The following is a 26,444-nucleotide window of genomic DNA, read 5'->3' as shown; positions in this document are numbered from 1 at the left end:
GGGCCGTGTAAGCAGCTGGGTAGCTGATAGTGAGAGTAAGCTGAGGCTTCTCGGGCTCTGAACTCTCCTGTTCTCAAACCTTCTGGCACAGAATTGGCTCTTCCCAGTAAAGATGAGGTTTGAGGGCTGGAAGTCATCCTTTTCCTGGTCTATCAGCAGAACCCTTACGGACAGCAAGGAAATCCCAGCATTTGCTAAATGACACAAGGGCCAAGAGGGACAAGTACGGAGCTGGAGCCAGGTCAGTGGGGTGTTGTAAATCATGAAAGTGGGACAAAGGGTAGAAAGGGGTTGGAAAGAGAGAAAGGAGGCAAAAAGATCAAGGAGGTGTAAAGCAGAAGCTGTCTCAGCTGTGGTGCTAACAGCACTTTCCCAGGGAGCTGTCCCTGCTGGGGCATTAAGAAATCATTCCTGGTTTGGGGAAGGGTTTTTCCATTTCTGACATCAACTTCAGAGAATGGCTGCCCTTTCCAGCCAGGAGTAAAGGCAGCCTCTTTTCAGGGAAAACTCTTGCACCCACAGCTGTGATGCTGAGAGAGAGAGCATTTTCTAGGACTGGTCCCTGCTGCTTCCTGGCAGCCGGGGAGAAATGTGTGCGGAGTCAGCTTTCCCTCATCCCTGAGGGAGGGAGAAGGTTAGGAGGGGGGAGAAGGGGAAAACCCTTGTGTGCTGTAAGGGAAAGGCAGCGTGTCTAGCTGCTGTCACACAAATAAATGAGTTAAAGAGAAGGTTCAGATGAAACATGCTGGTGCCCAGCACCCCTGTGCCTTTAGCAGGCAGAGGGCCCACAGTACCTGTATAAAGGAGGCTGGGGAAAGGCGGTGCCTGTAGTTACTGGAGCTGCAATAAAGGCAGCCTTGGACCCACCCAGGCAGTGAAAGGGACCGTCACAAGCCCTCAGACCGAGGCAGCGCAGCAACCTGGCTTGTTTCATCTGCCCAGCTGCTGTGGGACCTGAGCTTCTGCCGGGCTCTGCCTCCCTCTGCTGGAGGAGCCCCGCTGCTGGCAGGGCGGTGAGGAGCGGGGTGCTGCCCCTGCTGGCATCAGGCCCTGGAACCAGCAGCTCCTGGTAAAGCTCAGGCTCCAACCCCGGGCTCACAGACAGGTTTTGGGCAGCTTTGGGGGCTCCCTCACCTGGCACACGCAGCCCAGCTCAGAAACAGGACACGGCTGCGAGCAGTCAGGAGCAGTTTATTATATTTATTATATGCCCTGCAGCAGGTGCTGCCCGTCCACATGCAGCCGGTGAGTGGCACGGAGCACGGGCTCGGGCACCAGCCAGCGGGGCCCAGGGGAAACACACTTGGGAACCACAAAAAAAAATAACGGGAGGTCGAGGGTGGTAGCAGCAGAGAGAAAACCCCAGGGAGAAGATCCCCAAGGCACGGTGCTAAGCAGAGCGAGGGCCGTCAGTGTGTCCTGGGATGGTTGGGAAGGGTGGCACAGCAGGGCTCAGGGCACAGGCTCCCATCCCACTGTGGGGACCAACAGGAGGGGACCACGGCCTCACAGGAGTGGTGACAGAACATCGAATGCCTCGAAAACCCCCTACACACCCGCACAGCACAGCCCTGGCAGGAAAACCTCCCCCCTCCGCGGGCAGAGCCCCCCGGTGGGTTCACAGGTTGGGGGCGGGAGGTGTCCCCTCCTGCCTAGCCCACCAGCTTGTTCCACGGGACGGTGCTGAAGAAGGAGTGGGATTTGAGCTTGGCCATCCCGCCAGCGCCCAGACGCCGCTTGGGGTTGTGCTGCAGGAGCTGCAGGGAAAACAGAGGGAAGGGGAACACTGGGAAAGCTGCCCAGGGTGGGTTTCGGCCAGCCTCCAGCCCCGTGCTCCCTCCCAAGCCCCTCACCTGGGTGAGCAGCGATGCAGCCGCCAGGCTGAGCCCCTCTGGCAGCTGCAGCTGGGTGTGGGGGTGAATCCCTGATGGGTGGCTTTGGGACAGCGGCTGCAAGTAGCAGAGGGTGGTGGTGAGCAACGGCACTGAGCAGGGCAGTAACACCCTGCCGAGCCTTCATCACCACCCGACCCCGTCCCAGCACGGCAGGATGTAAAATCCAGGCTCTTGGCACCCAAAAGCCCATAACAAGCACCAGGAGCTGCCCTCCTGGAGCAATGAGGTGTGCACGGGAGCGTTTGCAGCACAGTGTCACCTCTGTCCCCCCGTCCCAGCACCTCTGCCTCTTACCACTCCTGTCAGCAGCTCGTACAGCAGCGACCCGAAGCTCCAGCAGTCGGCTGCTTCGGTGGGCTCAGTGATCCCCCCGACTTCTGCAGACAGGGACAGAGGGATTGGGGCTGGAGGCAGGCAGCCCCATGGCTGGTACACTCCAGGCTGGTCTCGCCGCATGCAGAAGGGCCTCCACCCTGCTCGGTGGCACCAGGCAGAAGGCAGGGGACATGTTCTTTACCTGGGGCACTGTACAGCTCCTCCAGCGCCTGGCTGCAGCACTGTGGTGCCACCTCTGTCCACTGGCCGAAGAAGGTGAGACGGACATGACCTGCAGAGCAGCACCAAGGAGGTTAGGACAACACTGGGGAGGGTGGTGGGAGCTCAAAGCCCAGCCCCAGCCCCTCAGCTGGCAACACGCCCTCAGCGGGGACAGCCAGGACACTTTTTTTTTTTTCCTTGTTGTTGTTCCCTAGGTGTTTTGTATCGCTCCAGTTTGCCCCAGCCCTTGCCAGCTGACCAGGAACTCTTCAGCTTGTGCTGCAAGTGGTGCCCGTGGCTCGAAGGGGTGGACAGGCTCAAGGAGACCCTGGGGGCACAAGTACAAGCAGGGGAAAAACAGCAATCCCACTGACCTCAGGCACAGCTCGGCTGCTCTCAGCTGCCCCGTGCTGGGATTTCCCAGGCAGCCAGCCCCACATGGGAGCAGAAGCAGCACATTCCTGCAGCTACGCTCCCTCCGCAGGGACATCTCTCATAACAACCTCTTGGAAACCCCAGCTGGGACCACGCTTCCAGGCTCAGAAACATCCAAACATCCCCAGCTTCCCACCCTCTCCCCCAGCAGGCTCAGGAAAGCCAGAGCCCCCTGGAAATGGGGCGAGCAGCTGTCTCCCAGCCCTTGGGGGCGGCCGCCTTGGCCACCACCTACCAGCCGTGTCCAGCAGCAGGTTCCTGGGGTTGAGGTCCCGGCACAAGACGCCCTGTTGGTGAAGCCCCTCTAGGGCCAAGAGGATTTCTGCTGCCCACAGCCGCACCTGCTCCTCCTTCACGGCCCAAGCTCTCCGGCCGTGCCCCCAGGAGCCCGGAGCGCTGCGGAGTCCCCAGGAGGCCGCAGACCGGCCGTGGGTCAGGCTCGGCTCCTGCAGGGCTGGCTCAAGCTGCTGCCGACCCGAGGAGGAGGGCAGGAGGGGCTCCCCTCTCCCAGTTTTGGGTATGGGGGCAGGCAGTGGGGGCAGCTTTTCACCGCCCAGCAGCCTGGGATGGTGCCGGGGGGCTGCTCTGGCTGACACGCAGCCCCCGGCCTCGCCGGTGGTTACAGAGTCCTGGGGGTGGGCACAGCGGCTGGGGCCTTTGGTGGATGTTGCTGGGTCCATGGGGCTGTGGCTGCTCCCCGGGGCGCTTCCCTCGGCGTCCTCTCTGCTGCGGGGCCTCGGGGCCGGGGCGGCTTTGGAGTGCAGGGAGCCAGAGCCGTGGGGAGGGCCCTGCTGGGCACGGTACTTGGCACGCAGGTGAGACCACAGCGTCTCCCCTGGGAAGTGGAGAAGAAAAAGTGATGGGGCACAAAGTGCACCAGGCCCCACCCCGCAGACACAATCCTCCTGAGCACAGGACATGGCCTACCCACTCAGGACATCACCTGCTCCCTGCCCCTCATCCCCCGATCCTCCATCTCCTCTCTTTGGTCTGATCTCAAAATCCACTGTGGCCTCTTCTTTTATAACCATATAATGTTTTATGAAGGTCTTGCCAATAGCCTCTGGTTCTACAACATCCAAGTGAACCACCTCACTCAGTTCTTTCCATAATTTTCCTGCCACAGCCAGACAACGCCAATAAAGCAGAGAGGTTTTTCTTTTCAAGCTGCCAGACCACACCAACTTCCCTACAGCAAGGCATGGCTGTATGACCATTCCCTCCCATGGGACACAGTGATCCCCAGAGCTACTTTCCCTATTACACTCCCTGCCCCCCCAGCCTCCTCCTCCTAGGTCTCCACAGCCCCATTTCTAGGTTACTTCCTCAGCCAGCTCTTATCAAATCTCCCAAATCCCCCATAAAACTGAGCAGCAACTCCCACAAAGTCTCCAAGGCCTGGCACCAGCCACCCTTTCAAGAAGCACGTGTGCTGTTACTAGAAAAACAAAAAAGTCCTAAACCACCAGGAGAAACCAATCTGATCCTGTAAAATGGATAAAAGCAGGATGCTCCTGGCCAAGAGGCAGTGCTGCCCCCACTCACCCTGCACGTGCTCCAGGTGGAGGAAGATGGAGTCCTCGCTCGCGTAGTAGCACAGCAGCTTGACCATGAAGGGGACGCCATGAGGGATGATGGTCTGCCGCTCACGGGTCTCCACGTGGGATTTGGGGAGGCTCTGAGGAGGTACAGGTAGAGGGGGGTTACAGCACCGAAGGGGCTGGGGTTTCATGGGACCAGGCAGGGCAGGAGGACAGGCAGAAGAGCTGCGGGCCCCACGCTGTGGAAACCTGCAGCTCGTGGTGGTATGTCTGTCTGTCCATCTGTCCGTCTGTCCCCAACACCCAGCTGTGACAGCACAGGGCTCTGCAAAGCTCCTGCAGTGCACGGGACATGGGGACACTGCCTCCTGGGCCTTGCTTCCAGTGGGACTCCACCACACCACCTCTACATTCCCCCAGGAAATGGCGCTTCTCCGTCACGCCACGGCCTCCTCGCCAGCGGCTAAACAAGTCTTATTCTTACACACAGCTACTTGTAAGGGCACTGGAAAACACCCTGCCACCTGTACCAAGCACACCGCCACCCGTTTTGGACTCAGATGGACACGGGTGTTGGGCCTGGGTCACCCCATTACAAGGCCGGGGCCCAGCGGAGAAACACACGAATGAACAAGGAGAACCTCTCCCCTTCTGGTGGCTGAGGGAGGTGAGTGGACAAAAATAGCAGATCATAGAGGTCCTAGAGGAAGTTTGTTACTCATAAATCTTCTTTTTGCTGAGCTGCATAGAAAAGGAGCTAAGGAACATTCACCACTTGGCCCTATTGGCTGCAAGACACCTCCTGCCCCACGGTCATGCCCAGGGGATGGAGGCAGATCACAGAATCACAGAATGGCTGGGGTTGGAAGGCACCTTAAAGATCATCTAACTCCAACCCCCTGCCGTGGGCAGGGATGCCACCCACTGGATCAGGTTGGCCAAGGCCCCATCCAGCCTGGCCTTGAACTCCTCCAGGGATGGGGCACCCACAGCTCCTCTGGGCAGCCTGTGCCAGGGCCTCACCACCCTCACAATGAAGAATTTCCTCCTAATGACGAGGAAGCTGATGAGCTGTGAAACCATAAACACCCACCTTCAGGATAAAGGTCCCTCCGGTGGCTGGATCCTGGACTATCTGCACCTGCAGGCAGCGTACACAGAGCTGTTCAGACACCGTGCCCCTGGCACGCAGCCTGCAGGAATAACCCCAGCCCTGACAAACCACCACGCCAGGAGAACAGCAGAGGGGAGCAACGTGCCAGTGCACGTATGGAGACAGAAAGCCTGGCATCCTCGCTCTGAGATCCCAAATGACTAACTAGCTTTTTCATTCAGGGAGCTGGTCTGCTGCTGAAGTCTGGGTTAGCTGCAGGAATCCACCACCACTGTACCCGGCCATCGAGCGTGATCCCATACACGGGAAAGACCTGGATGCAGCAGCTTCCTCATAAGTATCTTGGAAGCTTTGATAAGCAAGAGCAAAGGGGAAATTAACAGACTTGCCAGCTAACAAAGTTTCTGGCTTCCCCGCTGTGAATTTTCCTTGGTGGGAACAGTGTGGATGGAGACCCCCATGCTCCTTGGTGAGCCATCACCCCCATCCCAACGGCCAGGCCCCTCCTTGTCATGCTTCCCTTGGTCGGTCCCCAGCCTCAGCCCTCCAGCTCCATGTCGAGCCCTCACCTTATCGATCACTCCCACCACCTTACACCGCCTGAGGTTTTCCACCGCCGCACTCAGCGTCCTGATGGGCCGTAAGCGAAGGCTGCTGTAACCCTGCGAGGCAGCGCGAGCAGAGGGCCAGGGGATCACAGACCCACGAGGGTTGGAAAGGTTGGTTTGTTAGGTCAGAGGGTGCACCATGTCATCTCGGAGGTCTCTCCCAACCTAGGTGATTCTGTGAAAAGACCTCCGGGATCTCCTGCTCCAACCACCCCTACCACCAATAGCACCCACTAACCACGTCCCCAAGCACCACGTCCAACCATCCCGCGGACATCCCCGTCACGGTGCCTCCACCACCTCCCCGGGCTCCCCGAGCCCCTTATCAGCCCCCGACCCCATCGCACCACCGCGGCCGCTCACCGTGCCCGCGGGGCTGCCGTCGCCCAGCCCACGTTGGAGGTGGCAGGTGAAGATCTCCTCGGCGCGCCGCAGGTACTGCGCGATCTTCCTCTTCACCGCCTCGCCCCGCTCCTTGTTGGGGTCGGCTGCGGGCGGCTGGGCGTCAGGGCACCTCCGCCGACCCCCCTGCGCCCCGACACCCCCCGGACACCCCCTTGCCCGTTTCCCCCGCACCCTGCACGCCGCGCAGCAGCACGTCCACGCCGTTCTGGTAGTGGGCGAAGGCCTCCTCGTAATCCTCACTCACGTCGCGCTCCAGCGCCAGCCGCAGCTGCCGCGCCGCCTCCAGCAGGTAATCCCCCCGCGGGCAGTGCCCCCGCGGGCAGTCCCCCCGGGGGCTTTCCCCCCGTGGGCAGCGCCCCCGCCCGCCCCCCGCCACGGGGTCCGCATGGCCTCGGGGGGCGCGGGGCTGCCGATCGCCCATCGCCCCCCCCCCGCCCCCCGGACCCCCTCTCCCCGGTAGCGGTACCGAGCCCCGGTGCCCGGCGGGGAGCGCGCCCGGGAGCCCGCCCCGGCGCGGCGCCGATTGGCCGCGGGTGAGCTCATCCCCGGCCGCGGGGACGCGCCCGGCCGCGGGCACGCGCAGGGAGGGGCCGCGGGGACGCGCTCGCCCCCGGCTTCGCACCTGGCCGGGGGGAATCGGCGGCGCCCCCCCGGGTACGACCCGGAGCATCCCTGCGGCTGCAGAGCCCCCGGTGTGCTCCTGCCAGGGGTGAGCCTGGTCTGCAGCGGGTCCCAGTGGTCCCCGGGGGCTGAAAATGGCTCAGATCCCCCAGAAGCTGCTAACAGCAAGCAGGAAGGTTGCACGGCTCCCTTGCATGCTCCTGAAGCTATCAGCAAAACCTTTAACGCCAGCCCCCTGGGCTCCCCAGCACCGTACCAGGTGCACCCCCAAAGCACACCGTAACTGCAGCCCGGAGCCCAGCTGATGTTTTGCCTTCCCTCCTACCCTTTCTAAGCCCTCCTGCCCCAGCCCTTCTCCTAAAGCCTCCTTAAACAAACCTTTGCCCCGCAGCGCCGGGAGAGGCAGTGAGCCTCAGGACACCGATAACCCAGCGGGGCGGCCGGGGTCCTGCTGCTCCCCGGGGCATCACCAGCCCCAGGCCTTGCCAGCCTGACCTCCGGCTGGGATCCAGACCACGAGGCCAGCAGCAAGGTCTCGGGGAGAAAAGGACCCAGTGCTGGGTGATTTTGCCCTCCATCTCCTTGCCTGCCCATGCGGCACAGCAGGTTGTGGCAGCAGAGCTGCACCAAGGTTTTGGGAAACACAGCTGCATTGCGTGAGGATGCAAGGCACTCCAAGTCACAGGTAATAGAGCCATTCTGCTTTTAACCCTCATAACCACGCTTAACAGGTTAATTGATTAACACCCTCATTTTTACGTAGTTTTCTTTTTATAGGTGTAATGCTACCCTGGTGAAACTTTTACTGTTACAAGTGCAGAAACCGTCACAGCCACCCCCCATGTGCTGCTCACAGCTCTTGTTATATCCTACAGGCACAGCCAGACAGGCTGAAAGGAGCCAAACCTGCCCAGAGCAGGGCCCCAGCTCCCTGCAAAGTGTCAGACTGTGCCAGACCCAGGGGGAGCTGCCTTGAACCCCCACCCACATGCTATAGCAGGTTAACCCAGGTGGAACAAACCGCATTTCTTCTCAGCTGATGGCAAGAGCTAAGCCTTTGCACATCTTCTCACCCAGGCTTCTGCTTCAAGCCTGGAGAAATAAACCTCAGCTAGGACCTGCAGGAAGGTGGGCTGAGCTCAGAAGCCAGCCCCACACCCGAGGAGGTGGCACTGGCTGGTGGCACTGAGGGCACCAGTGGTGCCCCATGGGTGTTCCAGGGGGGTGCTGGTGCCCCAATTTGGCCTTCGGGTCCGTGCACTGCAGGAGGGGATGGAGAAGCACGGGGGTGCATTCGGCAGCCAGATCCAGCCCTCCCACAGCAGGAGTGGGGAAAACGTGCAGCCTGCCCGCCTTGCAGCAGCCCCACCAGGGGAAGGGGTGGCCACAGGACAGAGCTGGGACCAGCCCTCAGCAGGGCAGAGAGGCTGGGGCTGGAGCAGGAAGGGGATGGGGAGCAGGGAGAGGTTCCAGCCGCACACAGCACCACAAAGAGGGGCAGCTCCCTCCCCAGAGCGGGTCCCAGGACCCCATGTCACCAGCAGCAAAGCAGCCTGCAGCTGCTGGAAAGGAGAGGAGCACTCACCCTGCCAGCTCCTGGGTCTGCCCCCAGCTTTTATTAAGAAGGGGGAGGCCACGAAGAGGATACCAGCACAGGAAGGCCCACAGCACCCCAGCTCCCTCCCCGTGCCCCCCGGGAGGCCTCCCCAGGCCAGCTCCCCACCCCCCCTGGCACCTCCTGGGCTGCTCCGTGCCAAGCTGGGAGCGATGCAGCCCTGCCTGTCCCGGCTGTCCCTCCTTCCCCTGCCCGGCAGGACAGAGCAGTTCCGTGGCTGCAGCCCCCACCCCATGCCACCCCCAGCAGCACATCCACCAGCTCCGTTCCTCGCGGCCCTCCAGCACCACGGTGCAGCTCCAGCTCCTCATCCTCCTTCAAGGGTCCTTTAGTCCTGCTGCAACCGGTGCAGACAGGGCGAGGGAGTCCTCGGCTCCAGGGCCAAGCAAGAGTCCCGTCGGCTCCTTCCCGCTGCGGATCTGCTCCCCAGCCACCATCACTCAGCTCCGCACGTCCCCCGCGCTGGGCAGGAATGGGACTGGATCAGGCCCCGGAGGCAGGAGCGAGGCCGGGGGCAGAGCGGAGGCTACCTGCGCGGCATGCCGCATCTGCAAGGGGAGCACACCTGGGTCAGCACCACCAGGGTCACCCCCCGCTGCCCCCCAGGTCCCTCCCTCCCCACCAAACCGCAGGATGGGATCGCAAGAAGCAGGGCTTCGTGGGGAGGAGGGGGCTGTGGGGTTGTAGATGCACTGGGCAGCAAGATTTGGACAACACAGGGAAGGGCCAGCCCCAGGCTGCGTCCCCTGCACGTGCCTGGCCTGCACGGCCTCAGCAGGCTGTTTGTGAGAGTCAGCAGAACACAAGGTGGGGAAGGCTGGGAGTAACCCAAACAGCAGCCAGCCAAGGACTGCAGTAAGGACACGGCTGGCAGCAAAAGGAGGCTGGAACAGGAAATTCACGGGTTGTTTTTTGACAGCACAGTCTGTGACGGCAATAGAGCCACGCACCATCAAGCCATGCCCTCCGTCCTGCTCAGCATCTCAGCCTCAAGGCCACCAAGCATCTACCAAGCCCCCAGTGAGTGGAGGATTCCCCCAGCCACCTGCTGTCCCCTCCGTCCTGCTCTCCCCTCAACCCATCGCTACTCACAGCGCCAGGTAAAGGCCTAAAATCCTGCTGTTCCCTGCAAACAGAACTCAGAAGGCAGCACCCACGCCTGCCCCTGCTCACTTACAGCTCACAGTCTTTACGTCTCTTCTTCTCTCCTCTTCTCTTACCTCGGCCCTTGGGTCTCCTCCTTCAAAAGGAAAGCAGCACAAGAGAGACTGACGCGTGGGCAGTGAGGCCACAGCCCCGGGCGGCAGCGTCACCCCCAGTGCCACTTACCTCCCCGGCCTCACCGGGTCCTGCCGTGGCCTGCGGGGAGAGCAGAGGTGTTACGTGGTCAGTGCCACCTGCAGCACACCGGGTTTAACTCGTGCTTAAAGCAGACCCAGTGACTTCTCCCACCCAGACTTTGGTGGCTCCCCTCGGGGCTGTGCCATTTTGCCCATGAGGGCAGGAAGCACGGGCTCGGTTTTTAGGCTGCTCTCAGCGACAGCTTTCATCGCTCAGCTGGTCAAAGCCGACGCAGGGCCCCAAGTAACACATGGGATTTGCTTCAGTCTCAGCAGTGGCTGTCTGACACCAGCCACAACATACTTGGCTCAGGCATCCCCCACAGGAGCCAAGGCCAGGACATCCACCCCGCTTCCGCTAAGCTCAATAAGGGGGAGCCACAGAAGTGCTGAAGGCTGCTTAACGAGAAGACAAAAGGTGCTGCAGATGCAAGAAGCCTGCACGAATCCAAAGGACGGGCTGCACAAGCATTTGAGGAAGTTCCCCCGGGAGCTACCCCGTGTAGGAAACCCACAACAGGCTCAGGAAATTCCCTGCACGGAAAACAGCTGGAAGCAGGGGGAAGCAGCACACGTGCTCCTTCCCACTCCTCCTTACGCGCCCGCTGAAGGACGGCTCCAGAGGCAGCGCGGAGCCGGACGGCCCCTGGGTCTGCTCCAGCACGGCCGCCTGCACAGCAGGGGAATACCAGCACGGGGATCCTCACGCTCTTCCAGGCAAGCCTCACGTCTGACAGCTGCCCAGCAGGACTCCCATTCCCCAGCTTTCACAATCCTCCAAAAACGCACACCCCCAAATCCCCGTGCCCAGGTGGGGCAGCCTGCCCCGCAAGCACCTGGCACAACAGAGCTGAGGGAGGGCTCCCAACAAAGCCAAGGTGCCCCCAGCACATCCCCGTCCCCACAGAGGGGCAGCAGGCGAGCTGGCAGGCTCGCAGCGGCACAGAACGAGCCCTACCTGCACTCACACTTCTTGTGCTCAGTGAACGACATCTCCACGTAGGGTGCCTCCCCGTTGGGCTTTATCTTCAGGAGCTGAAAGAGGAACAAAGGTTACCTCCTGGCCAGCGCAGGATGGCGTCCACCCCAGCCCCTCCGCCAGACACGTGTCAGACCCAGTCCTCGGCACCGCAGACCCCACCTCCACAGGCACTGCAGCTCGGGAGGCTCTGCTCCCACCGCCCGGCATCCGGGGTCTGTAATCTAAATCCCCTAGCCCTGGGATTTCCCAGCCTCAGAGCAGATTTTTTGGTCTCTGCTTCTGTGGAGCCCTTTCACATGTTTGTCCGCATTGTACATCCTCCTTCCCTGAAGGAAACTCCCCCCAGCCCTGGTTTCCAGACCATTCCCACTGCTGCTGCCTCCTCCTGCCGCCTCTCCCACCGCACCCAGCCTGGAGCCGGTGCCGCGGTGCCTCCCCAGCCCAGGGGCGCAGGATTTGCCCTGCCACGTGTCAGCCCAGAGCCCAGCCTGGAGGCCAGGCTGGACATCCAGGGGCTTCACTGTGAGTGTTCATCCATGCTGTGATCCACGCTGACCCCGCAGAAGTGCCTGGCATCACCACACCACATGTGGAGGGGAGCCCAGCAGGAGCTCAGAACATTGCCTTCTTCATCACTTCAGAGACTTTCACTCCACTTAAGTCAGGATTTTTTTCTTTGGGAACTCCTACCCTCCCTTTCCAACACGCTTTCAGTCCCTGCAGGATCAAACTTGCTGCTGATTTCTTGCAGGCTCTCTCCAGTCCCTCACCCCTGCACGGCAGCAGCAGGTTGATGCCAGCAGGGCGAGGGCAGGGGCTGTGCAGCACACTGGAAAGAGCCAACACAGTTTGCTCATAGCCTAAATTTCCCTTCCCCACTTCGTACAGCTCCCATAATGGGGCTGGAAGCACAGCACACGCAGCCCCTCGTGCTCACCCTCTCCCCATCGCACGCTTGCTGCCAGCACCACCACAGCCATCTCCTGGCACACGAGGGCAATCACACTGCCAGTTTTCCCTTTCCACTGTGATTTTTGCGTCTTTGTCCCCAAAGCGGGCAGAATCACAAGCAACAGGGCCACCCCAGCCCCACAGGGACAGTCTGGAAAGGTGACAGCAGCCAGAAGGTCGGACTGAGCACCGAGGAGAGGGCAGGGAAGCAGGGATGGAGGTCGGTACCACCAGAGGTCTCACCCTGCCCCAGAGGCAGCTCCTACCTGCATGGTGACCGTGCTGGTCTCCACGGGGACACAGCGGAGCCCCTCATCCCCGCAGCAGCCCCCGCAGCGCTGCAGGGCGACGCAGGAGGGTCTGAAGATGTACTCCACCTCGTCGGGGAACTCGGCGATGACGTCCACCAGCTGCTCCAGCGGCCGGCAGAAGCTGCGATTCCAGATCTCCTTAAAGCTCACGACTGCGAGGGACCAAGGGGGGCTCTAAGGAGGTGCCCCGGGGAGGGGGGACCCCGGTGAGCCCCCCGCTGAGGTGTCCCCGTTGCAGGGGATGGGGTGGCGCAGGAGCAGCTGTGACGGGGTCATGCCCCACCGTGGGGCACAGGGATGGAGAGGACCCCTCGTGCCCATCACCACGCTGCTGGGGGGGCTCCCACAGCCACCGGGACCCCTCGGGGGGCTCTGCCAGCTCCGTCCCCTCCATCCCCTCGGCGGCCAGGCTGCGCTGCCGGCTTTTAAGGACCGGGACCGGCTGCGCACGGGAAAGCAGCCCCGGGGCGCGGAGATCGCGGAATCCCCCCAGATCCCACTCGAACCCCCCCCTGGGGCTCCGGGCGGGCAGATAACGGCCCCGGGACACCGGAGCCGCCCCCCGTAACCCTCTCCCACCCCGGGCACCGGCTGCCACCCGCTTCCAACTCACCGTGCGCCTCGGCGCTGGCTGCCCCCCGCGCCTCCGGGGCCTGCAGGGGGGAAAGGCGAGGGCTGGCGGGGGCGGCACGGGGGGGGGGGCACCGCTCCGCCGCGACCCCCGGCGCCTCCCCCATCCCCTGTCCCGCTCCCTTCCCCTCCTCCCGCTCCTCACCGGGGCCCCCAGCGCCCCGGCCAGCAGCAGCCGCAGGAAGGCTCCGAGCAGCCGCATCGCCGCTCCGCCACCGGCCGGCTTCAGCGCCGCCACCACCGCCTCCAGCGCCGCCCCCCCGGCATGTCGCCCCGCAGCCACCGGGACACCGGGGCAGGGCCACCGGCACCGGCACCGCTCCTCCACCACCTCCGCCGGGCCATGGGAGCGCGCCCCGCTCCGCCGCCCCTATTTCACCGCCGCCGCTCCGCCCCCGGGGCGGGAGCAGGTGCCCGGCCCCGACGGCTGCGGGGCCGGCCGGTGCCACCGGGGGCCACCGAGCAGCCCCGCCTGCAGCCCCCCCCCGCCTCTCCCGGCACGGCTTCCAGCCCTTTATCCCCCCGTTCTGGCCCGCTTTTCCCTGCCCCATGGGTTTGCAGCCCCTCAGCCCCCCGGTCCTGCCCGCAGACCCCATTGGGATCCGGAGCCTCTCCCTGCAGCGGGGCTGGGGGCGGCCAGGCCAAACCCCGCTGCTGGGAGGAAAGCCCCAAGGAGCTCTGTGGCCTTTCCCGTGCTATTTTTAAGTGCCGGTGGCCGGGAAAGCTGCGGCTGCAGGAGGTGGGAAGGGAAGAGAAGGGAAGGGAAGGGGTGCCAGCGGGCAACACGATCCCCCATGGGCTGCAGGTCCCGGGGAAATAACGGGCTCTGCGTCCCTGCCAGGCTTCACGTCCCAGGAGGGCAGGGAGGCTGCTGCAGGGCTTCCCTGTCCACCTCCTTGTGGGGTCTGGCCCTGCGGCACAAGGACAGCAGTGGCTCGTCCCCAGTGCCACGCAGTCGGTCCCCAGGACAAGGGACACGCTGGTGGCCCGTCCCCAGCCCCATGGGGCCACACAGGTGGCCGTGGCCCAGGCGTCAGCAGGCGTCGGGCTCTGTCTGGAGCCTCCACACGCTGCTAATGTCCCTGCTGTGATGTCCCCTGCCGCCTCTGCTCCCCCTCTGCTGCCCCACGGCCCCTCCCGGCCAAGGGCACCCCCTCCTCCTCCCCAGGGGCAGTTTTGGGGTTGGGGGTGAAGGGAGCGTTTCCTCCTGCCCCGAGCGGTCGCTGCCACCAGCTCGCTGGAAGGACAGAGCGCTGTTATTGCAGAGACCGTGACCACGCAGGGCCTCCCGCCTGTCCTTGCAGGAAGGTCCCCTGGGGCCACCTCTCAGACACAAGGCCAGCCTCTGGCACCGGAGCAAAGGGCTCTCCCCCAGGAGCCGTGTGGCTGGGGAGACCAGCCCTTAATTGCCGAGTGCAAGCCTGTTCCTGGTCTGAAGCTATTTCCTCAGAGGCCTTGGGCAGAGTTTACATTCCTGGGATGAGCATCCCCTTCCTAGGCAGCACGCAGCAGAGACGGGAGCAGAGAAATAATATTTGGACGCGGGTAACCTGTGACCGGCAATGTCCCCCCGTGGATGGGAGAAACATCAGCTGCCGGGGCTGTGCTCCACGCTGCAGGACAGGGCTGCTGCTGGTGCTGTAAATGTGCCCTGGTGTCTCTCACGCTGCCTCCCACGAGCGTCCGGAGCCACACACTTTGGGAACGGAGGCGGACAGGGCTCAGGGGACCGGCTGGGGGCAGAAGGCACGCGGAGACATTTCCTGATGGGACAGATGTGGCAGCTGCAGGCCGGGAGTCTCAGCTCGACTGTGTGCCCGTGCCACCTCCCCGCTCTGCTCACAGGGATTTCTGCTTCATTTCTGTGCGGATTTCTGGCGGTTCAGTAGGGGACAGCCGCTGTATGGCCCCGCTGGGATGCCCCCCGTGCCCACCTCGCTGAACGGCCCACCACGGGCAGCCACTCTCCCCTGTGAAGCCTCGCCCTGCTGAGCCGTCCTCCTTCCCAAAAGCAGCCCCATGTTAGGATCCACATCCCCTCACAGGAGTCTTCCCCCCTACAGAATCCCACCTGCAGCGTCTCAGGTGAAAACAGCCCCAAAAAAACATCCCCACTTCCTCCTCAAGCCGGCTGTCTCCGGGCCCTCCTGCGTCACTCGACGAACCCTTCGAAAACACCCAGAAAACCTCAGGTCATTATTTTTGTGCTGCTGCTATTTCTGACACCAGAGCCAGTTCGTCCAGGGCTGGAAGCTCCCACCCGGGGCCACACCACACCCCGTGTCGTCTGGTGCCCAGCGGAGCCAGCCCCTCGGGCACCAAGCCCCAAATTGCGACAGGACCCCTGCGGCCAAATGTCACGGAGATGTGACAGGACCCCCACGGCCAAATGTCACAGAGATGCGACGTGCCAGGCTTCTAGGCTGTCAAGTGTCCTTGTGGACGAGCAGGACAGCAACCCCTGGAAGGAAACACCCCGCAGACAACAGGCTAGACCCGTGGGCCCCGTAGGACTCCCCGGAGCGGCCGTGGTGCCGGGCACCATCGAGGAGCGGGTCGGGCAGCCCACGCCTGGCCGCAGGCTGCGCCGTGCTGCGGTCGCTCCTCCCAGCCCAGGTGCGCAGGGGGATGTGTTTGCCGAGGAGGAGGCTGACAATAGGGGGAAATGGGCCGTGCTGCGCACCCCGAACATTGTGGCTGGCGGCGCCTGTTGTTGCTGCCCGAGGCAGGCGGAAGCGGCTGCCCTTAGTCAGCCCCGGGCTGCACGTGGCAGGAACTCTGCTGTTTATTTTGGTTCCTTGGGGTGGATTCGGCCTCCCCGGGGACCTGTGGCCTCTCCGTAGGGCCGGTCAAAACCTCAGACACCTGATGGCTCGGTTCCATGCAGGCAGGCGAGCCCCCCCATGCCACACTGCCTGTGCTCATGGGCACTGGGGCCAGCCCGCTCATGGCACAGCTCTTGGTGGGGACACCAGGAGCACTGGAGGCAGGAGACCCACAGGAGGGCCAGCTGCTCCCACACACAGCCAAAATCCCCCTGGAGATCTCAGGGGGGCAGTGGCCATGTCACCAAAGAGCATCTCTCTCTCCCAGGGCCCTGAGGTACTCGGGTCGGTGTCTGGCTTGCCAGGCACTGGTTCTCATCTCTCAGTTCAGTGCTGAGGCTGAGCCCTGCTCCCACGGAGGTGAAGCTGTGGGCAAAGTGATGCCGGCGGCAGGGAGGGTTAGGGCTGGCTGGCCGTCTCCCAGCCCGGCCGTGACGCAGCAGCACCAGGGAAGCCGGCGGGGAAGTCACGGAGAGCACATACTGCCCGGCGGCCGGCAGGGACTCGCCGGGACGCGGGTGTTTGCAGGAGCAGGGTGAGGCAGCAGGGAGCCGAACCGCAGCGCCGAGCATACGTGGGTGCCTACAGGTAAGCACTGCATCAGCACCTGCCCGGAGCAAGCCTCCGCGGGGCGTGCAGTCACCGTGCCAAAACAACAGCCCCTGGTGCAGGAGGTGCTGAGAGTCCGGAGCGGGAAGCGGAGACGCTCCCGAGCTGCCCCACGCAGCCCCGTCCCCAGGAAAGTGGGGCTGGCGTGAGAGCCAGAGGTGGCTTTTCCACCAGGGAACCAAGGTTTAACGGGGAGGAGAGGCGCGTGGGGCAGCCTCCATGCTTTGCTGCTGCCCGTCGCCTCCCCACAGGGGCTCCCAGGCGCTTTTCTCCCCTGCCAAACGAACGCGATCCACGCCCAGCCCAGAGCTGCTGGCCGCTTATCGTGTGGATGCAGTTCTCCTGCTTTTAGCTGTCATAATATTGACACAAAGCAAAAGAATAGTGACGGCAAGCCTCCGTCTGGCTCCGGCAGGCAAACACACGAGGAGAAGGAGAGCCCGGGCTGCTCCCAGGCTGTGCTCCCCGCCGGGGACGCTGCGTGCGGGCTCCGCAGCGGGCTCACCCCGGCAGGAGCGAACGTGTGCGTCGGCAGGGCTTCGTCCAGGAGCCTTTCCCATGGCGTGGGCGGAGGAGTGGCTCATCTCCCTCTCTGCCTGCAAGCTGGCAGCCGCTGAATAACTCGCATCACCCGCAGACAATGAGCAAAGCAAAGCCCGCGGCCAGCTGCAGCGCGGGGAGCGCGTGAGCGGAGGAACTGCGCGGAGCTGGCCGGTGACCAGGAAGCAGCCCAGAGAGCTGGTGTCACGGACCCCGCGGTGACCACAAAGCGGCCGGCCCTGCTTTGTCTCCCCCAAAGGGCCCGGCTTCCTGGAGAGGCGGCGGCGATGCCAGGTTTGCTCGGGGGCTACCCTGAGCCCATCCTGGAGGGATGCACCTCGGTGAGCCCCCCGTATCGCCTCCTCCCCGGCCGAGCCAGCCTGCTGTGTGCCCTCTGAGCGGGGACAGGGCCGGCGCACTGGTTGCGATGCCGGGGCCAGCATCTCCTGCCCGTCCCTGCCCCATGCTCCCTCGTCCCTCGCTCGGGCTTGTTTTCCTACATGACAGCCAGTGACTTCCGGCACTTCCCGCACCTCTTCCTGAGCAGCCCGGCCTTTGAACTCGCTGCCTCCAGCTGTCTGCATCCCGAGAGGGGACCAGGGGAACGGCGGCAGGCTAACAAGAAGAGGAGCGAGGCTCCATGTGCAGTGCAGGCACATCGATGCCAGCTTCCCGCGCCTCTCCTGCCTGTCCCCAGGGGTCAGCCCAGCCTGCGCAACCCACTGGGGACACGAGCGTGGGCTGCTTCCACAACAAACTCCAGCAAAACCCTCCGGCTTCCCAGCCTCGGTCTCTATTTTAAGGCTCCAAAGAAGAGAGGGGCAAATGGCAAACTTGCTGGCAGAAGAGATGATCCCGGGGCCGGATTCAGGACCGCCTACTTGTTTCCTTTAGGGATCACGGAGTGTGTCAGCACTGCCAGGGCCTGCCCGCGGGCGCTGAGCTGATGTGAGGGTGAGCCGTCAGCTGCTTGCCAGGCAGAGGTCGGTGCACGTAGGTGCAAGCTGCCGGGCAGGGACCTGCACCCAAGCCGAGGCACCGAGCTGGTCCTGTTTCTCCCATCGGGCACCCACTGAAGGGCTGCACGAGCCTGGCTAAAGCACCCCCAGCAAGCCCCGTCTGTCCCTCCTTGTCCACCCAGAGAGAGAAATCACTCTTTCCTAAGGAGCACCAGTTTAGGGGATGGTTACCAGGTCTGCAAAGACCAGCAGAACATCTCCCCAGTACCTGCAGAGTCAGACGTGAATTTCAAGCATGCTAAAACTGCCGATGACTCAGGCAACATTTGCGTGCTCCTCCAGATGCACAGAGCTGAGTTTTCCAGCTATTCACATACCTGCTTTTGATCATCAGCTGTTTGTTTGGGGTTTTTGTCTTCTTTTCCTGAAAGCTCAAGTTTTCAACATGAGTTCAGCGCTTGGTTCAGCCTCTCATTTCCAGTCCCCTCACTTACTACGTGACATATTTTCTTCCCAGTAACACGCAGAAAACACTGCTTTGGGCTCCTTCAGCCCGTCAGCAGATTTGTTCCTGCTTCCTCACAGCTCTGCCTCCACGGCCGCGCAGCCACATCTGTCACTGCGGCTGTCGTAGCTCCTGGCTGGAGCCATCCCCTCCGTTTTTATCCAAAGTTTTTGAACACGGACCTTCCACAGTGCACCACATTATACCAGAGACAGCTTTGGGGCACCCTTCTCCTTAGGCTGTGGTTCATGTTCCCCCCAGACCTTGCACCACACCAGTCCTTAACTGCTCCTCTACCACTTGTGCTCAGAAAGTGCCTTTGGCACCCAGCGATTGCCCTCAGCTCCTTTCCCCCTTGTCACCTATCCAGGCTGCCTTGTTATTCCTACTGGGCTGGTCTCTGCTGGCTCCTTCCCTTCATCTGTGCCGAGCGTGAGCAGCTCACTTTCCTATCCGGGTGTTACAGACGAGTCCAATTACTAGAGTTCAGCAAACTCTGATTCCCCTCCCTGGCATTTCATCCAGCCCACTTGATCCGCAGGGTTTCTAATCCAAACAGCCTCCTAGCACACGATGTTCCAGCACTCCCAGTCTCTACCCAGCCTCTGTGCTGCTGCCTTTTCCTCCCTCAGACCAGCACTCAGGGGACTGCATTCAGCCCCCAGGGAAAGCTAACTGAAATGCAGAATGCATCGGGCAGAGGGAAAGCAGTGTCCCCAGTTGCCATCCCTGAGCGAGGAGCAGCACGCCGTGCTGGGCGTGAGATGAGCCATGCTGCAGCTCCTCCGCAGGCAAAGGAAACGTGCAAAGCAGCCTCGCTCTGCCGGCCAGCTCATCCCCTCCTCAGCTCCTTTGCCCACAGCATTTGCTCATGCACCAGCTGGGAAGCCACAGCAGCCAAGTCTTCCCGGGGGATTTGGGTACACCCGGGAAAGGAAGGGAAGAAAGAGGGGTGTGACGTGCAGGAGGCAGCAGGCTGCAGCAAGACAGTGGGGTCAGAGGGTTTAGCTCCTGTTCTGTAACGCTGGCCAGGACCCACATGTGGGCCCCCACCTCGTTGCCTCTGCCACAGCAGCCAGCACAGCCTGCAAGCCAGCAGGATCCCAGCCAAGTGTACCAAGTGTACCAGGACACCAAAAGGCGTCTTCCCAGCTGCTTCCTCTGTGTGCCCCATGCTCCCTGGGCTGCCCTTGCTGGAACTGTGCCACCCTCCTCCCTTTTCACTCCTGCTGGGCACTCCTGGCCCAATGCACCAGCCCCTGGCACAGCTGCTGGCTCACGACAACCAGATGTCCCTTAGCCACGGTCCCTCTGAGCAGCCAGAGCCCAGTGTTTGCCTTTCAGCTCTCCAGGGGAACACAGGTCCTGGCTCGGCTCAGCTCCACAGGGCCACCGGGCTAGCAGATCCTGCAATCCCCATTCAGAGGCTTTCATTCATGAAACGCGAGGCAGCAGGCTGAACACAGGGCTCTGCCCCTCGGGGACAACGGGCTGGCAGCCGTTTCGGGCTGGCTGTGGCAGCAGTGCCCAGCGGGAAGTGCTGCAGGGAACAGGGCCGGGGCAGCGCAAGCAGGGAGCTACAAACCCCGCAGGCTGGCAGGACAGGAGGCTGAGCACAAACTGCCCCGCAATGGTCACTGGGGCCACAGCGGGGAATGTAAACAGCCCGGCATCCACACGGAGGTCATAACCCCCGAGTCCGGTTTCCCTTCCTCTTGCTCCCTCCTGCCTAATCTCCAAGAGCTGCTCTGTTTACGAGCCAGACAAGTAAACAAACAAAGCAAAGCTCCAAAGCAAGGATATTTTTTTCTGGCCGAATCTCTGCGTGCCATGGTCCCAGGGTGCGTGTGTGGGAGCGGTCTGTGCATGCCACGGCCCGGCACACGGCAGCAGAAGCGGGCAGCCCCGTCCTGCCTCACACCGCTCATGTGTGGAGGGGCAAAAACGGGGGAATGGCGCTGCCCATGGCATGGACGCAGCTGGGCGGGCACTCCATGGAGCTTCTGGTTTATACAGGATTGCAGATGGCACACAGCTGATGCTAGGGTGAAGGGGCAGAGGGGGCAGCAGGGAAGGAGGGATGTGCCTGGACAGCATGCTAGGGACTGGCAGAGGCCATGGAGCAAGCACTGAGGGCATCAGATGGGCACAAGGAGATGTGAGGGGCAGCCATGAGAGGGGCACAAGGAGAAGTGAGGGGCAGCCATGTGAGGGGCACAACAGGATGTGAGGGGCACAATGGGATGTGAGGGGCACAAGATGTGAGGGGAACAAGGAGATGTGAGGGGCAGCCATGTGAGGGGCACATTGAGATGTGAGGGGCAGTGATGTGAGGGGCAGCCATGAGAGGGACACAAGGAGATGTGAGGGGGACAGGATGTGAGGGGCACAAGGAGACATGAGGGGCACAATGAGATGTGAGGGGCAGCCATGTGAGGGGCACAATGAAATGTGAGGGGCACAAGGAGACGTGAGGGGCAGCCATGTGAGGGGCACAATGAAATGTGATGGGCACAAGATGTGAGGGGCAGCCATGGCCCCCCCACCCCCCCCTCAGGCGCCCACCCGCCACCTTCCCACAACCCCCCGCGGCGGGGGAGGGAGGGCAGCGAGGGGCTCCCCGCCCGTCTCCCAGGTAACGGGGGCGGGCCCTCCACCCCCTCCCCTGGCCTCTCATTGGCCGCCTCTCCTGGTCGCCTCGGTCTCCACCAATAGCAAGGCGCGGCGGCGGCGGCGGCGGAAGCGGCGGTGGTGGCGGAGCGGCGGTGGAGGTGGTCGCCGCCATGCCGGGCGCGGCGGAGCTGCGGGAGCAGATGGAGGCCTTCGTGGCGCGGCTGCGGGGCGGCGGCGGGGGGCGGCCGCGCTCCGAGGACACGGCGAGGCAGACGCTGGCGCTGCTGCGGAAAATCATCGCGCACGGCCACTGGGGCTCGGCCGGTGAGCGGCTGCGGCCCGGCCCCCGCGGGCCCGGCTTCCCCGTCACGGCTGTGGCGGCAGCGGGGGGGCTGTGGTGGCGGTGGCGGTGACGCGGCTGTGGCCTCTTGCAGGGGAGCTGATGGAGCTGATCCGGGCGGAGGGCCGCAGGATGGCAGCGGCGCAGCCGTCCGAGACCACCGTGGGCAACATGGTGCGGAGAGTGCTGAAGGTCATCCGCGAGGAGTACGGCAGGTGGGGAGCCCCTCGGGAGCCGAGGGGGAGCGGGGGTGTTGCCTCTAGTGAAACCCCACCCGGCGTGTGTTGTGGGTGTGTGAGCTTCCCTGTCCCCAGCAGAGCAGCCTGGGCTCTCCCCTTAGCTTCTCGTCCCCCTGCATTCCCAGGAGGGTCTGCTCCACTGCAGCGGTGGCTTTGAGCGCTGCTCTCCATGTGCCTGCCGCAGGTTTTAGACACGACTTGGGGAAGTTCTCAGTGGCGGAGTGTCAGGTGTCTTTCTGACAGAGACATCTAAGGAGACTTTGGTGTGTCATGACCTCTGCATGCAGTTTTTCCTTCCCCTCGATTCATATCCATGTGCTGTGCTGCGGGGACACAAGCTCAAGAGCCCTCCTGCTGCCTTGTGTCAGGCCATGCCCCACGTGCTCTCCCGAGGCTGAAGGGCTCCTTCTCTCCACAGGCTTCGCGGGCGCAGCGAGGAAAGCGACCAGCAGGAATCCCTGCACAAGCTTCTGACTTCTGGAGGGCTGAATGAGGATTTCAATACCTCCTACCCTACCCTCAAAGCTAACGTTATTGAAGCTATCAACGAGCTGCTAATAGAGCTAGGTATGGGGGGGTCTTCACTGCTCTGTGAGTGCGGCTCCTTATGGGATGGGGCTGATGCTTCTCTCTGCTCTTAAGTGGAAAGAAGGCAGTGAGAAGCTGGGAGGCTTAGTTTGAAGGAAGGTGTGTTAGGGGAGCAGCCTCTGCTTTTGGGTTTAGAGAGATGAAGGAAATAGGAGCGTCTGTTTGACTATTCCGTTGCTCTTCTGGGAAGTCTTGAGCTGAGCCCTGTGAAGCAGAGGATGAACAATCTGCCGAGGTTGGGCTTACTCCCTATGAGCATAATTTTGCCCTTGTGCATAGCGCTGGGATACGTTTTTCTTCTCCTGTAGTCTCCTGACAGATCAGGCACTGGCTGCACCTCCAGGCTGCCCCACATCTCCTTTCCACATGGCTGTAGTGCTACTGGGCTGGAAAACTGGAATTTCTGTCGTGTGGGCATGGTGCTTGGCTGCTGCTGACCCAGCCCACTCCACTAGCGGTGGAATTTTCAATAGGGCCAGTAGCTTGGAAGCACAGAGCATTCAAGGGCCAGCTTCTCATTCCCTCCCCGTAAAAGTAACGGGGAGAAACGCTGCTCCTGTTCTCCCAGTCTTCACAGCATTGCTTTAAGTAAAAAATAACCTTGTTGGGGGACAGCTTCACAAGTGTTGCTTTTCCCAGCTTCTTTTCTGCTCACGGCTCCCTTCCGTTACAGAGGGCACCACGGATAACATCGCAATGCAGGCACTGGAGCACATCCACTCCAACGAGGTGATCATGACCATTGGCTACTCTCGCACTGTTGAGGCCTTCCTGAAGGAGGCTGCCCGCAAGAGGAAATTCCAGGTCATTGTGGCGGAGTGCGCGCCGTTCTGCCAGGTGAGGTTGAAGACTGCCCGCTGTCTTGCCCTGTGCCCTTCAGCTGGGGAGCTGCGCGCGTGCTCTGATCCTTGATATCTTTGTGGCTTGGACAAGAATTGAGTGCTAATATCTATAACTGCACTTTAGGAGCTGTGTTCCAGGGAAACAATTAGGTTCTCTCTCTTTTCAGGGGCACGAAATGGCAGTCCGGCTGTCCAAAGAGAACATCGAGACTACTGTCATGAGCGACGCAGCTATTTTTGCTGTCATGTCTCGAGTCAACAAGGTGAGTAGGGCTCTGCTGCACGAGGGAGTTCTCGCAGGTTTGGTGCTTAGGCCTCAAACTGCTGCAGGTCCCATTTATGATGGACGTGCTTCTTCTGTGAAGGTTCACAATTGTACTAATCCCCTGCTTACAGATGGGGTAGAAATGCAGTGTGCAACCCCAAATCAGTATGATGACTAACTGCATAGTGATTGGTTTTGCTGCTGTTGTGGGTAACGGACAGAACAGTTGCAAAAAAAACAAGCCAGGAGAGCCCTGAAGCATTAACTTCCCAGTTATTAAAGAAAATGGAACAGAAAGCATTTCCAGAGGAGAAATTCCTCTTGCCTGGAACACAAGATGGGTGGTGAAGGGAGTTGTTGAGGTGCAAGATAAGGACTTGACACCCCAAACAGGAAAAAAAGTCATCCTAATTAATAAAATCCAGTCCCACCGCTTCTCATCTATTTATTTCAAGCTGCTTTAGCTCATTCTCACGTTACAGCAAGGCAGTCCTTGCGGTCAGCAGTCAGGTTACTCGCACAAGCTTCCTTTGTAGGCCTGTAGCAGAACAGGGAACGCAGCCCAGGTTCTGCCCGGCATTCCCTGTTTGTCCTGACAGACTCCTCCATCTCATCCGGGAGGGTCTGAGCCAGGAAGCTCTGCTGCAGAGCATGCATCTAACACTAATTTGCCTTTTCAGGTCATCATTGGTACGAAGACGATCCTGGCCAACGGGGCGCTGATCGCCGTGAGCGGCACTCACACCCTGGCGCTGGCAGCGAAGCACCACTCCACCCCGCTCATCGTGTGCGCCCCCATGTTCAAGCTCTCGCCACAGGTAAGTGCAGCGCCCCTTCGGTACTGCACCGACCTTCACTGGATTTAAGGGGGGGATTTTTCTGCTGGGGGAAGCTTAGGGTGGAGAGCACCACCTGTCCCAATGGGGGGTTGATAAACGAGCATCTCCCCAATCTGGCGCTGTTATTTCAGACAGGAGATCCTTACCCAGATCTGTCGCACATCTGGGTCTCCTGGAAGCACTCCCTGCTATGCCAAGTGGCATTTTTCTGCTGTTTATGTCTTTAGTGGTGAAGGACCCTCTGTAGATGGGGATGCTCTCTACTGTTTCCTGCACTGAGTGTTTTCAGTGTTGACAGATCAAGATGCAGAATGAGGAAGTCGTGTCTCTGTTCCCATTCCCTAGGCTTTGCAGAAGGGCGTACAGGCCATAGCTCTAAAAATGTTTAGGGAAAACCTTTCACTTGTAGGTGCTGCAGGAGTTCTTGCCACAACTGCTGTGTAATTGTTGTAAACAGACGCATTATCTGCTGGCAAGTCCTCTTTCTCTGCTTTAGTTCTTTTTAGCACCCTGCATATTTTCACTAAGGATAACAAGGTGCTCTTTTTCCCCTGACCTTTCTGTACTCTGTCTCATTCAGTTCCCTAATGAAGAAGACTCATTCCACAAGTTTGTGTCGCCACAGGAAGTGCTGCCATTCACAGAAGGTACTGTTTTTTTTTATACAGGCTGGTCAAGATTTCTTTTTTTTTTTGAACATTGTCTCTCTTTGTAGTCTTGCTTCTGCTCTGAGCTGTTCAGCACTTTATTATAGGATTATGATAATGGTATCAGACAGATGGCAATTTCCTGTGGGATGCAGCAGATGCCTGACACTGGGGGCAGACTGCTTTCCTTCCCAGGACTCATGTAACTTCTTGAAATTTTGTTACATGATCCACTCACTGAAATCCAGTCTCTCTGCAACGGGCTTCCCACCCGAGCACCACCTTTAGCAAGGTGGCAGCTCGCAGGCTCCCTCCCAGACAGTAATGTCTCTCTAAGTGCCCCGTTTCCATGGGACAAAGACTTTTGGGAAAAAATATATCAGGTTTGATGCAGGCTTTTTATTTTGGCCTTCAGAGCTTTTGTTTAAGTAGTAACTTTGGCAGCATTGGGATTCCTGTATTCTGATTAAATACTGTCAGGTTTTCTGTAAATCAGCATCAGAGGGGACTTAGGGTTACTGCTGGGGGGGAAAAAACTAGCAGAAGAGCAGAGAATGCTGCTACTCGTCCAGGATTGCTGTGTATTTGTGATTAAAAGACATTGGTGGAGAAGTTGGAAAGGATTCTGGATGTCCTGGTACTGACTTCAGGGTGACATGTGCATAGCCAGTTTGAGGGGCTCAGGAAGAAGCAGGGGGCTAAGCACAGAAGGCTGAGCGTGCTTTCTCTAGGTTGTTTGTCTAATCCTGCTGCTCTTCACTTTTCAGGGGAGATCCTGGCCAAGATCAACGTGCACTGCCCAGTGTTTGACTACGTCCCACCAGAGCTCATTACTCTCTTCATTTCTAACATCGGGGGTAACGCGCCTTCCTATATCTACCGCCTCATGAGTGAACTCTACCACCCAGATGACTACGAACTCTAACACCAAGCACGTCTGTCACTCTCCAGACTTCTCCCATCTTTCTAAAGAGAAAGATGCATCAGCTAATTAACGCCTGTGTTGCAAAGATGAGTTGCTGTGGGGAATCTGCTCAGTGCAATGTCCTCCCTACCAGAAAGACCAGAAGACAGATCGCTCGTACAGGTTTTGACCCTCTGCTGTTACAAGTCGCAGGGAGCTGCTAACCAACTTCAATTTTGAAATAGCAAGGCATCCAAGTCACTCTCTGGGGCAGCTAAGCTGTTATTTCAAGGTGTGCTGTAATAAAGGCTGTTCAGGGTGACCTCAGGGTTACTCATGTTTCCATGTAGAATTAGTTTGTTTCCATAACTAGCAGGAGTCTTACCAGTGCAGTGAGCTGCCTGCACCCGTGCTGCCGTAGGAAGCTGAAGGTGTGTTTTGCCTACGACTGTAATAGAAATCCACTAGTAATGTGTTTCAAAAATGAGTGTTTTGGTAGAATTTTATGTCAGTTTTTGCTGAGTTGCTGAAATACAACTATTTTTTTTGTAACGTGCTGGAATAGAAATTGCCTTCTTGATGAAAGGCAGGCTTCTGTCAGCAAGCTTGTTCGCCTCTGCATCACAGGGCAGAGCTCAAGCTCTTGCTTTGCTTATTGGAGTCTGTGGGTCTTCCTTCCCATTTGCTACTGGGTGACTGGGATTATTCTTCTCTGGCAGGCATCTTGTCCTGTTCTGAAAGCTC

General features: G+C 60.5%; 3 protein-coding genes across 7 annotated transcripts; 1 reads left to right on the top strand and 2 right to left on the bottom strand.

Annotated features, from left to right (window-relative positions):
* Positions 1-1,175: 1,175 nt before the first annotated feature.
* On the bottom strand, positions 1,176-7,056 carry RPS6KL1 (ribosomal protein S6 kinase like 1). 2 transcript variants are annotated; one of them, XM_072038450.1, is made up of 10 exons: positions 6,707-7,052; positions 6,494-6,618; positions 6,092-6,184; positions 5,502-5,549; positions 4,413-4,545; positions 3,103-3,702; positions 2,413-2,502; positions 2,190-2,272; positions 1,854-1,949; positions 1,176-1,757 (listed from the first exon to the last, which is right to left on the bottom strand). In XM_072038450.1, the coding sequence occupies exons 1-10, from the start codon at positions 6,954-6,956 to the stop codon at positions 1,653-1,655; spliced, it is 1,623 nt and encodes a 540-aa protein (XP_071894551.1). In that variant the 5' UTR covers positions 6,957-7,052; the 3' UTR covers positions 1,176-1,652. The 2 variants fall into 2 exon arrangements, with proteins under 2 accessions (XP_071894551.1, XP_038035807.2); XM_038179879.2 differs by lacking the exon at positions 6,092-6,184 and having other exon boundaries at positions 6,707-7,056.
* Positions 7,057-8,602: 1,546 nt separating this feature from the next.
* Positions 8,603-13,329, bottom strand: PGF (placental growth factor). 4 transcript variants are annotated; one of them, XM_038179883.2, is made up of 7 exons: positions 13,131-13,329; positions 12,969-13,008; positions 12,311-12,507; positions 11,070-11,146; positions 10,101-10,130; positions 9,992-10,039; positions 8,603-9,319 (listed from the first exon to the last, which is right to left on the bottom strand). In XM_038179883.2, the coding sequence occupies exons 1-7, from the start codon at positions 13,185-13,187 to the stop codon at positions 9,298-9,300; spliced, it is 471 nt and encodes a 156-aa protein (XP_038035811.1). In that variant the 5' UTR covers positions 13,188-13,329; the 3' UTR covers positions 8,603-9,297. The 4 variants fall into 4 exon arrangements, with proteins under 4 accessions (XP_038035811.1, XP_038035812.1, XP_038035810.1 ...); XM_038179884.2 differs by having other exon boundaries at positions 9,949-10,039; positions 13,131-13,328; XM_038179882.2 differs by having other exon boundaries at positions 9,992-10,011; positions 13,131-13,327.
* A 7,829-nt stretch (positions 13,330-21,158) lies between these two features.
* Positions 21,159-26,046, top strand: EIF2B2 (eukaryotic translation initiation factor 2B subunit beta). Its single transcript, XM_027457787.3, has 8 exons — positions 21,159-21,360; positions 21,471-21,591; positions 22,034-22,182; positions 22,877-23,040; positions 23,213-23,308; positions 23,991-24,128; positions 24,730-24,796; positions 25,564-26,046. The coding sequence occupies exons 1-8, from the start codon at positions 21,207-21,209 to the stop codon at positions 25,719-25,721; spliced, it is 1,047 nt and encodes a 348-aa protein (XP_027313588.1). The 5' UTR covers positions 21,159-21,206; the 3' UTR covers positions 25,722-26,046.
* Positions 26,047-26,444: the final 398 nt, after the last annotated feature.

The sequence above is a fragment of the Anas platyrhynchos genome, chromosome 5, assembly GCF_047663525.1.
Source record: "Anas platyrhynchos isolate ZD024472 breed Pekin duck chromosome 5, IASCAAS_PekinDuck_T2T, whole genome shotgun sequence".
Taxonomy (NCBI): Eukaryota; Metazoa; Chordata; class Aves; order Anseriformes; family Anatidae; genus Anas; species Anas platyrhynchos.
This window is presented reverse-complemented; position numbering and strand designations above follow the sequence as displayed.

Coding starts and splice junctions, on each gene's coding strand:
- RPS6KL1 (XM_072038450.1), bottom strand. CDS start 6,956: ATGGGCGATCGGCAGCCCCGCGCCCCCCGAGGCCATGCGGACCCCGTG. Junction 6,619..6,706: donor GCTGCTGCGCGGCGTGCAGG/GTGCGGGGGAAA, acceptor AGCCGCCCGCAG/CCGACCCCAACAAGGAGCGG. Junction 2,273..2,412: donor GGAGCTGTACAGTGCCCCAG/GTAAAGAACATG, acceptor CCCTGTCTGCAG/AAGTCGGGGGGATCACTGAG.
- EIF2B2 (XM_027457787.3), top strand. CDS start 21,207: ATGCCGGGCGCGGCGGAGCTGCGGGAGCAGATGGAGGCCTTCGTGGCG. Junction 21,361..21,470: donor CGGCCACTGGGGCTCGGCCG/GTGAGCGGCTGC, acceptor GGCCTCTTGCAG/GGGAGCTGATGGAGCTGATC. Junction 24,797..25,563: donor AGTGCTGCCATTCACAGAAG/GTACTGTTTTTT, acceptor TTCACTTTTCAG/GGGAGATCCTGGCCAAGATC.
- PGF (XM_038179882.2), bottom strand. CDS start 13,187: ATGCGGCTGCTCGGAGCCTTCCTGCGGCTGCTGCTGGCCGGGGCGCTG. Junction 10,012..10,100: donor GACCCGGTGAGGCCGGGGAG/GTAAGTGGCACT, acceptor TTCCTTTTGAAG/GAGGAGACCCAAGGGCCGAG. Junction 9,320..9,991: donor GAGGAGACCCAAGGGCCGAG/GTAAGAGAAGAG, acceptor CTCCCCTTGCAG/ATGCGGCATGCCGCGCAGGT.